Source organism: Marasmius oreades, chromosome 9, assembly GCF_018924745.1.
Source record: "Marasmius oreades isolate 03SP1 chromosome 9, whole genome shotgun sequence".
Taxonomy (NCBI): domain Eukaryota; kingdom Fungi; phylum Basidiomycota; class Agaricomycetes; order Agaricales; family Marasmiaceae; genus Marasmius; species Marasmius oreades.
This window is the reverse complement of record NC_057331.1, coordinates 1,753,642-1,764,493: the sequence shown is the minus strand read 5'-3', so window position 1 is coordinate 1,764,493 and position 10,852 is coordinate 1,753,642. Positions and strand designations below refer to the sequence as shown.

The following is a 10,852-nucleotide window of genomic DNA, read 5'->3' as shown; positions in this document are numbered from 1 at the left end:
GGTTTGAATGAAGCTCTGTTTAATGTCCAGTGGACTAAGTGGGACTATGAATCTTGTCTATGGTAAGACTAATTCGAACGATTGGAGACTATTGCCCTTGGCGGACATGAAAACTAAGTCCTCGGTGGACATGAACACTAAGACCCTCGACAGATCACAATAATAATGCTGTGTAACACCACTAAATATGGCTTAGCAAACACACCTCAAGCACGAAGTGCGCAAACTAAAACCACACCAAGGGGTGGAGGTCAGTATTCTTAAAGCTTTAGTTTTCACTAAGAGGCACCAAGAAAGATAGAATATGGGGGGTCTTTGGTTTTATAGAAGTTTCAATCAAGGTTCTTTCACTACAAGAGTGACAATATGATTCACAAATCCCCAAAATTCAATATCTGACTTTTCAACAAAGCTTTACAAGTCTTCGCCGAAGTTTGGTTCCAAGTTCAATATCCAAACTAGACAATAGCAATCCAAATTCAATATAAGTCCAAATTGACTTCAATATCCAGAGTTCAATTCCAAGACAATATGCCAATACCAAATTCAATTGCAATAATCTAAATCTATCTTTCCAAACACAGAACACCAACTTTAGTGAAGACTGGGGCAAAGGTCAAATCTCGAGCGAATCCTAGTAGGTGAACTACATCTCCTCTCATAGGTTGCTGGGGAAAATCCCTCTTTCCTGCCCTCCTTATATACAGTTTTTCTAATAAATAATAGTAAAAGTCCAAAATGTGTGTGAAACTAGTAAATAATGATGAAATCCCTTTCAGTCGAACAGAAACTCGCTTAATTGGGTATAATACAAGAGTTTTATGTGCTGAAGTGCCAAATTGAATATTAAACTGAATATCTGTTCCTTGTTTCCTGGTTGCGATGTAGGGACTTGACTTTGCTGAAGTACCCGACATATCTGCATTCTCCTGTTTTTCCTAGGGAATGAGTCCCTGTTTCAGGCGTATCCATTCTTCATGTTCCTGTTCTATTCCTTTTTGGAGAAGATCTAGCCTTGATCCTAGGCCCTGTCCCCAAGGTTTCTCTCTTGAAATCAAATACCATGTGCACTTCGCTGAAGTCTGTGTTTCCTTGGTTTTCCGAGAAATTCCTATTCTTCTGTTTTCTGTTCGTGAGAATCAGATATTCCTTCCTTTATCCTTGTTTGGATTTCTATATCCGAGAATTTCATATATCCGAGCAGTCCAACCACACTTTGTTGAAGTTTCAATAAAGTGTTTATAAAATCCCTATGTTCGCTATGAGCATTCCAGGAGTAAGACAAGGCCTTTCAATAAAAGAACGAAGGTTTTTAAACGGCTGCTTCCCGAAGTTCATACAGTTTTCTGAACTTCGGCAAAGTCTCATCTTTCCTAATTTTGTACAGTTTGTACGGATAAAGTCTCTTGTAGAGGCTCATGCTTTAACTAGAAGTGTGGGCTCACTCTAGTCCTATTAATCCCATAATTTATAACTCATAAGTGTTAAAATTGTACAAATATGCATCTTTAAGGTCTTTTCCGATTTATATCGTGATAATGAAACAGTAATCAAGGCCTCGGCGGCCTACGGACGGATAGTTCTCAAGTTTTAACCTTGGCGGTCTCGTATGGTTCAAATCAAATCAAATCATATCACTGCACAATGACAGGGCAAATCTCTCTTTTGGTTGTCAAGAGCAGTTACTCACAGGCAACTCACTCAGGACTTTCCTACACACAGGTAGTACTTGGGATTATCTATAGATACATGGGCTGCTTTTATACTACTTCTATACTAGCTTGGTAATCCTGTCAGTACTTGTCTCATCTCTAAATATAATGCACTGTAACTGTGTGAACTCTTTTGCATGTCGACGCTCTCTCCAGAAGTGTCCCACCTCCTCACAGAAAATACAAGGTTTATCCACTGTAGAACCCCTATATGGCTGTCCTGTTGTAGACACATTATTCACCATTGGACCTGAGCTAGCGCCGCTATTCTGCCCTTGGCCAGCATTTCTGTTATGGAACACTGTTGCTTGCATTGATTGATAGAAATGTGGTTGGCTCATATTGGGCGTCTTTTTAGATAGCTCCGTAACTGCTTGTCCAAAATCATTCAATCATGCGTTCTGCGCCAATGCGACTTTTGACCTCTACGCTACATTAGGTCCATTTTAGCACAAATACTAAGTGCTTTGGAACAATATGGGATGGATCCGTATGAATGATGGGAATTGTTTGGAAATGAAGGACAGGAACAGTTTGGAAATGAAGGACAGGAACAGTTTACCACTGCCCAACCAGTCCAAGAAAGAATCGCACGTGGATAGGATTCGAGTGATAGCAAGAGAGAAAGGTTGGCCTGGAGCCTTGAAGTCTTCATTCTACTTACATGGAGAGCTAGACTTTGAAGACCCACCATCTGATCGATCGGCTCAAACAATCAAAGGTAGAAACGCGGAGTCACTGAGAGGGTGACAACTCAAAAAACTAGAAGGTCCAAGGAAAGGCTCCTCTAATACAAAAGAGTGGTCTGCAAGGTCTACTCAGGGTACCCAGAGAAAAATGGAGGACTCCAAAAATATATATATATATAAAATTACCGCTAATGTGACTTAGTTGACTATGCTACAAGGTTCTTTTGCATTTTAAACAGTGCTATGGAGCGATATTTATCGTATTAAGAACTAGAGTGAGCCCAAATTGCTAGTTAAAGCTAGTGCTGCTAGTAGAATGTGCTGTAGGTGCAGCTAGACCAATTAGAGAGAGCTGTAGATTGTGTTAGAAAACTGTATGACCATTCAAAACCTGTAGAACACTATGAGCAGAGGACTTAAGCGGTATTTCACTGAGTTCTACTCTCTACATTCTACTATGCACTGGCATATCAAGGGATTGTACTATTAGAAGACTTGTAGTCTTCACAGAACCATTTGTAGCAGAACTTAATGGAGTCAAAAGACCTTCATACTAGGAGTACCTACTTCTATGGGGGATTTAGTTGACAAGAAATCGGACATAAGACCACACAGACTAGGAGAAATTGGATATGACCATAGATCGAGTGTCAGGAGGTGAACTGCCTATACATATGCTGGGCCTTGAGCCCTTACGCTAAGGATAGCATACGCCTAAAACAACCCAACACCCATGTAGGGTGTACTCCGAGGGGTACCAAACCCCGGTACTCCGACCTACTACGAGATTATACTCCAAACTAATGCTGGTGGACCATCCTACAGGCCTATCGGTAATAGAGGATGACAAGAGCTGGCGACCAAGGAGAATGAATAATGATGATGTCCGGTATCGTGAATATCCATGAACCGCATGGTGAACCGTACTCCTCTAACAAGAGTAGACCTTTGGTGATGAGAGTGTCCTACAATGAGGACTGTATCCTCATGAGCCGGTACTCCAATGACAACGAGAGCATATGATAGACAGTACCCAACGTACACCAGTGTAGTGTACCATATACCTGTAACCTAATCCATGTGTACCCCATCCCGTACTCTAACATGGGAGAAGGGACTCTAGAGCGAGTCCGGACTATGATTAGACAGTGAGTCCCCTAATAAAGGTGACCTGGGCGACGTAGAGCGACAGATTGAATGGGGCAGAGGCGAAAGGTAAGAATAGGAAAGGATAAAGGAGGACAAAGGACAAAGGACAAAGGAGATCAAATTCTAGGGAACTATCTACCACTAAGTACTCCTTATATACCTATCTAGTAGAAAGGGTTGTACTCCTATACCGATGACCCCTTCTCTAAGATTAGGAGTACTCTCCTATGAATTGACCTATTTCACATGATATCTCCCTTGATTGTATGCCGAGTCCAACTGCAGTTGGCCGTATAGGAGGAGAAGTCAGTGGTAGGTACTACTCCTGGTTCAGTTCATGACATTACCCCCCTTTCAGACCAAGCCTGCCTCAGGCGAGGTGGGTACTCCTATGCCCATAAGTACTCCCAACGTCTAGTCATCACCACTGAAGATACCAGTTTTGCTCTAAGACTGCCCGATACCCTGCTGGTCCTACAGTTACAGTTTCTTCAATTCTTCGCGTGATCGCGGGTATATTGTGCACTGGAGTACCTGCACATTTCATTCCCCTAGAAGATACCCCAACTGCGTCTCATGACAGTCCCTCGGTCATGCCCTTACAGTGCAGGATGCACATCTGGTCCTTTCTTCCAAATGATTTTATCCAGCTCTCCATACGCGACTTCCCTCCTCTCAAGTCCGAGGTTTTTGACGCTTTCGATATGGAGATGATAAATCTAGATCATGCAGGTGAAGACTTCGAGGAAATGTGGAATGTTCTGAGTTTTGACAACAAGTTGGCTTGTGTTGAAGGTTGGTTTGGTGCGATGGTAAGTAGTACTTGCAGTACTCTCATCTCTGTTAATTGAGATTTTGGCAGGTTCACTTTCTTCGGTGTATGGACACTATACTGAAAAGAGCGACAGGTTCGGTCGAAGTACTTGTCTCACCAGATTTCTATTTTGTCATTTCACAAACAGTTGAAGCGATTCAACTTGCAAGAGATGAACCGCCCTTTCGGCAATTCATGTTGAAGCCCGTCTTTGCTTCCATCCTGGCAATCCACGATCTGTGGTCAAGGAGTCCTGACCTGACTGCTATCGTTGATGACCTTTGGATCCGCCATTGGAAAGACCACTCACCTCCTTCTTCTTTCGCTGTCTTCCAAGAGTTGGATTCCATTCAGGACCCGGTCGTGGCCTCCAAGAACACTTGCTGGTACAAAAATGGTTTCCCGCCCCCACCTTCTCGCTTGCCTTCACCTCCCATGCCCTTTGTTCTGTCTTCTTCCCCTGTCGCTCCCACTGCCTCCAGTACTTCTCCTACTTGACCCATCATTGTGATTTCCGATGACGACAAAGGAGACCCTGAGGCTGGTCCTTCAATGTTGCATTGTCCTTCAAAACGGTAAAGGTCGACTTTCAAAAGGGTCCGAGTTTCAAAACTCCCCTCCTTGAGCGAAGATGAGTATCCCGATGACAGTTTGCCTGGTGGTAGTAAGGACCTTCCAAAAAAGCATCCCCACACCCGTCCTGGTCATCAAGAGCGAGTGCAAGCACTTGCTCAACAGGTACCTCTTCCTCCCACCAGTAGCTGCTACTTTCAAGCTTGAACATAGGGTAGTTGCCCTTAGTACCTGAAGCTTCAATGAGGGTAGTTGCCCTTAAGGGCTATCTAAGGGCAATCCAAGGGCAATTTCCCCTGAGCATTTGTCTGTCACTACTTACCATATTTAGACATATATATTTTTATTCCAGTTTCAGATATTTTATTCAGCTAAGTGGCTGCCCCCCGGACAACTGCCTGACTATGTCATACAAAAAGTGAAAATTAAGGCGAGGTTCGAACTCACTTCAGGCAGCCATCATATTGGACCAAGTTAGATGTAACTTGCTCACTGAAATGATCCATCTAAGAGGTCACTTAGACCAGGTTTAGGACCACTCATTTTGGTTTAGACCACAGGTATGGTCTAGACCATGCATCAGGACTTCTGGCACCCATTTGGTCTAAACCTTGCTAGTTGCTTCTTCCACTTTACAATAGCTATATTTACTATTAACACAGTTTTTATTACTCTATGTAACATATGGTCTAGACTGTAAGTTGGATAGTCTAGACCACAGTATGGAAACCTACATGGTTTAAACCACTATACTTCCATGTGGTCTAGACCATATTGTAAAATTTTGCATGGTCGGAACTGCTATCCTTTCATGTGGTCTAGACCTAAATATTAGGTCTAGACCACAACCTTGACCATGGTCTAGACCATATTGTAAAATTTACATGGTCTAAACCACTATCCTTTCATATGGTCTAGACCTAAATATTAGGTCTAGACCACAACCTTGATCATGGTCTAGACCATATTGTAAAATTTACATGGTCTAAACCACTATCCTTTCATATGGTCTAGACCTAAATATTAGGTCTAGACCACAACCTTGACCATGGTCTAGACCATATTGTAAAATTTACATGGTCTAAACCACTATCCTTTCATGTGGTCTAGACCACTGGGTGGAAATATACATGGTTTAAACCACTACATCTTAACATGGTCTAGACCACTGCATGAAAATCTGCATGGTTTAAACCACTATGTCTTCACATTGTCTGAACCACTTTTCCAATAACTTAAGATAATCCATTTTATGGCAATAAAATTCAGGCTGTTTTGGGGCTTATATAATGTATCCATATCTACAGCTACACTTGAATGGTACCAGATAACAGGCTGTTCTCAAATTTATTTACAAGTCTAAATCATTCTCTGAGAGGCTAGTATACTCTTCTGCCAAGTGTAATGCCTGCATATGTTCAATAAGGTTGAAGTCTGTTCCATCAAGATCAATGTCATCATCCAGCACACTTCCACACTCGCTCCTGCCATCATTTGAATAGACATATTCTGAAATCTCTTGCCCAACCTCATTCATAGATTCACTAACCATTGACAGCTTTACAACATCCAATTCATCACTTGCAGGGCCCCATGATGGTACAAGTTCTGAACATTCCATTGCACCAAGGTCAGCTTGCCATGATACACACAGCTCGAGTAAGAATTGCTTTCGTGCCTGTAGTTGATATAGGATGTTCTCACATTCTGTATTCAATCTGATTAAGCCGAGTTGATTTAGATTACTATACATACACTCACCTGTTAATTCCATTGTCACTCTGAGAACTTCCCACTCCTCTGCAAACCACTCTTGCAAAGCATCGCGTTCACGGCAAAGCCTAGATATCTCCTCAATGCTTCTGTCAAACTCCAGCATCCCTCTTATTCCAGACCGAACACAGTCGTTTGTCAACCAGGGCTGTGGCAAACTTTCCTGATTGTCATCCAACAAGCCAACGTCCTGCCAAATATCATCATCAACGTCCAATGTGAATAACCTGTCCAACGGAATGGGCTTTGGTGCAACAGTGTTTTGCGGTGCTCTTCTCCGATCGATGAGGATCTGCATCTCTTTGCAGATTTTGTTGTAAGACTGTGCAAGTTTCACGAGGCCAGGCTCTTGTTTGTTGATACTGGCACGAATTTGAACATGAATTTTTTGTTCTACGGGACTCGTTCAGAATATAGACATTGAATGATAGCATAGTAGTACTTGCCGTTCTGCTGCTTTCGAAATGATCGTTCTAGACGATCATGCTCAAACTTCCGAGTGCGAAGTCTTTCCATTAGCCTGGCCTTGAGTGCACGTGCATTCATTCGGAGGTTGATGTAAGGGCTTTTGGCTAAATGGCGGATTTGTTCCTTTCCTTCAACTCCTAATGCCCGCTCTTTCAGCCGCAGGTTTGTCTGAGTTCGGTGTAGGTTATCAGTAACCTTAGGAAGTTGTGCGCTTGCAGTAACAAAGGCGTAGTCGTCAATATCAGTGTTTGAGAGCTGGTCTTGTAGCTTTGTGAGTGTGTTTGTTAAAACGTCCACTGCTTGTCGTAACCGTAGCACTTCTTGAACAGTGTCCCTGCCGTGGTTTTGTGAACGCCCTGCAACGAAGGCACGGTTATTTACAGTGGGCAATGTCGTGAGAGGTTCCAACTTACTTGGCAGTGGCTTTGTTTGACTGGTTACTTGCTCTTTCCATTGTCCTCGAAGATAGGCTTCATTTAAACCTGATTCCTTCATCTCTTCCTGTCCGAGCCAATGACGACTATATGCATCCCCCCGTTTTCTAATCAACCAAGTCCCCAATCCCTTCAGACTGCTCTTATCTGCGTGGAGCACTTGCATGTCCAAAGTATATATTCGTTGGTGATACTGTATCAAAGATGTCGTTAATAAGCACTATAATATTTGGAGAAACTAGAAAGTACTTACCCCGCATATCCGCAGATAAGGAATGAGGCGACTTATAGAGTGCCAGAACCGCTCGCACCCTTCGCCGTCACTTAGTCCGAATCCCTCAGTCTTGCGTGGGTGGTAGACCAACTGACATGGCCAACAATGCCCAAACGCATGAAAATTTCCACCGGACACAACTTCGGTGCAACTGACAGCCAATATCATAGAGAAGACCGACTCGAAAGTTTTTCGGGAGGTGTCGAAAGAATGTTTCGAGAAGAGCAATGGCGTAGAACTGTTTTTCACCGGCCGAGGTCATATTGGCCAGCCACAGCACGCGGTCATGCCGACACAGCAAGCCCATCACCCCAGTGCAATCGAAAAACTGGGTGCTTGCTTTCTCCCTATGCTCATCAGCGGCCGTAAAGCTAGCCTCACAACCGTCTAACGCTGACTTAGGAACCTTCAAACTTCCTTCACATCGATCGTTGTCGTCGTCGGTTGACCTTGTGGAAGCTTGAGCTGATTTTTTGGATGGTCGGACTGACTCGACATATTCTTCTGTCTTCCGAAGCATTTCTTGTGATATGAATACCGAATCGGGATGGAAATTTGGAGGATCATTGTTGCCCTTGTTATGTTTCTGTGTAAAGCAGGCATCTATGCACACAACGACATCATACCTATTGAGAAATTTAGTCAGATAGTGCTATATGATGAAAAAAGGTAATGCGTACTTCATTGAATTCAAATTGTCAGGGTACCATCCACTGAAGCAGGCAGGACAGCGAGACCTGAGATACTCGCTGGGGCGGTCAAGATACTTGGACTGGAGTCGTGCTTTCTTCATGTGATTATTTACATCTACGTCTTCATCATCTCTCTCTTGGTCCGCTATGTCTCCTGCTTCATCATCTCCTGCTTGAGCTACGTCCACTGTGTTCTTGTATCCCATATTCCCCACAGCTTCTTGGAGTGTGAACTCCTGCAGCTGCTCTCGAACACTTGTTGTCAATTGATCAACCGACGCCTTGGTCACCTCCTGCAGTCGGAGATACCAGTTGAAGGCGTTAGTGAAGCGCCTGCGCAATGGATCCTATAACCAACTCTGTTCATAAAATATACAATGGGGTAGCAGACGTGTAACGCATACCTTTCCTTTCATTGAGTATCCCTGACTTGCCAGGAGATCAGTTACAGTTTCGCACCATGCCGTTTGATTGGGTGCCATCCGCAGGAATAATCGCCGAACAAATTCAAGCATCCGTATATCAACGGCGAGTGTCGGATGTAATGGAGCGCAAGGAAATAAGCCGCGCTCTACCAACTGCGCTGCCACCGTTCAACACGGGCAAGTGTCCAGCCTAAGTTTCTCTAGAGCTGGTAAATGTCAACTCAAAACGTCTATGAACCAGCAAGTTCCGACCTACCGTTAAAACGCACTATTATTAACTCTTCTGTTCGCTGTCTGCCCTCGCCTCGATAACAAGTACATTCAGTGTTTTCCCAAGTCGGCTCCTGCCGCAAGTCTTCAGTCGTTCGCAGTAGCCGCATGTAGATGAACTGCAATGACGGTAAAATATCCATCATCCATCGACGAGCCTGGGATGCTCGTTTTTTTTGGTGAGTGGACTCTTCGAGCTGGCCAGAGGGTGAAGGTAGCTGAACGTCTGGGAGTGCCTGGTCCGGTGGGCAAACTGCAGCTAGAACCAGTGAGGGGTCGCGGACACCAATTTGTCCCGGCTGGAGCGGTGCTCGAGGATCTTGAGAGAAGGTTGACCCATCACCCATAAAGACAATGGGCTGAAAGGACTGGGAGGCTTTTTGGCGGTGATGGGGACGTTTTGCAGGGATAAGAGCATGGGGCTCTGGCCCGAGTCTGGTAGGATGCGAGTTGGTTCTGGAAGGATCTTCTCGCGATCTTTTCTTCATTCGTAGACGTGACATCGTTCTGCAAGCGGACGATTGAGATGCGGAGGACTATGAATGTGTCTATAGTCGACTTACCGTAAAGCGACGAAAAACTCCGGGAAGCAAAAAAACGAACATTCAAGATGGGCGTATTGTCAGAGTGTCTCGATAAGCCGGAAAAGAGCAACAATGAGATTGACAGGCCAAGGTCTATAAGTCGACTGCATGCATAATCTAAAACAGTCCACAAAGATCCGTCATTGTCAGCCCGGTTTCTCACCAATATATAAAGGTACTTACGTGGCTGGTTTCCAACCATCTTCATTCGCAAAACTGTCCGACACCTTCCTACTCATGTCTCTCGCGCTTCACCAGTCCAACACTTGCCGAAAGAGCAATTGTCGTATTCTCTACGCTCGCAGACTCTCACTCCAGAATCCCGGCCCTATCCCTTCACCGCACTCAGCACCGCTGTTTGCGAGTGACCACGAAAAGGCCTTGTTCCTCATCACCACCTCGCTGTATCCTCGAGCGCTCAACGGAGTTGAATGCAACTCTATCAAAGACAGTGTTCATTGGCTCAAGGCCGAAATAGAAGGCAACTGCATTAAGCTGGTAAACAGACACTGGGTGAGCCTTCATCTTCAGGTGGTTCCGAATATCACTTACCTCACAATCCCAGCTCCCTTGCATATTCTGTGAAGACATCTTTGGCACGGTTCCAGCCAGGCTTGCCCGATGCATCATTGTAGGATATAAGGTGTGGTGCGATAGGTTCGACGAGGAGCAGGAAAACAGAATCGGTATGTCGTGAGGTTTTGAAGGCGGTTTTAGGTGCCAACGTTACTCTACAGCTAGAGAGGAAATCCGGGAGGCATCTCCTGTCGTCGAAGACATTCCTCTGTACACTCGTTTCACCTTCCAAAAAGCAGCTGAAGAGGTGGCCAGGATTACACAGCAGGCGGGCGGCTTCTGCCACAGACGCAAAGCCACCAGTGCTCGAATGTCAACAGGAGGGCGCCAACCTAAACGCCAGCTTCTAGATTCTGAGACTAAGGAGAAGAATGATTAGTTCAAATTCCCAGGTCAATCCAAAGTACATATACGTTAAT

The 10,852-nt window shown here is 44.5% G+C and overlaps 1 protein-coding gene across 1 annotated transcript; it reads left to right on the top strand.

Moving 5' to 3' along the window:
- Window positions 1-4,143: 4,143 nt before the first annotated feature.
- Window positions 4,144-4,862, top strand: E1B28_013467 (uncharacterized protein; the record flags this gene model as incomplete). The annotated part of the gene is made up of 2 exons (XM_043158626.1): window positions 4,144-4,362; window positions 4,413-4,862. The coding sequence occupies 2 exons, from the start codon at window positions 4,144-4,146 to the stop codon at window positions 4,860-4,862; spliced, it is 669 nt and encodes a 222-aa protein (XP_043003977.1).
- Window positions 4,863-10,852: the final 5,990 nt, after the last annotated feature.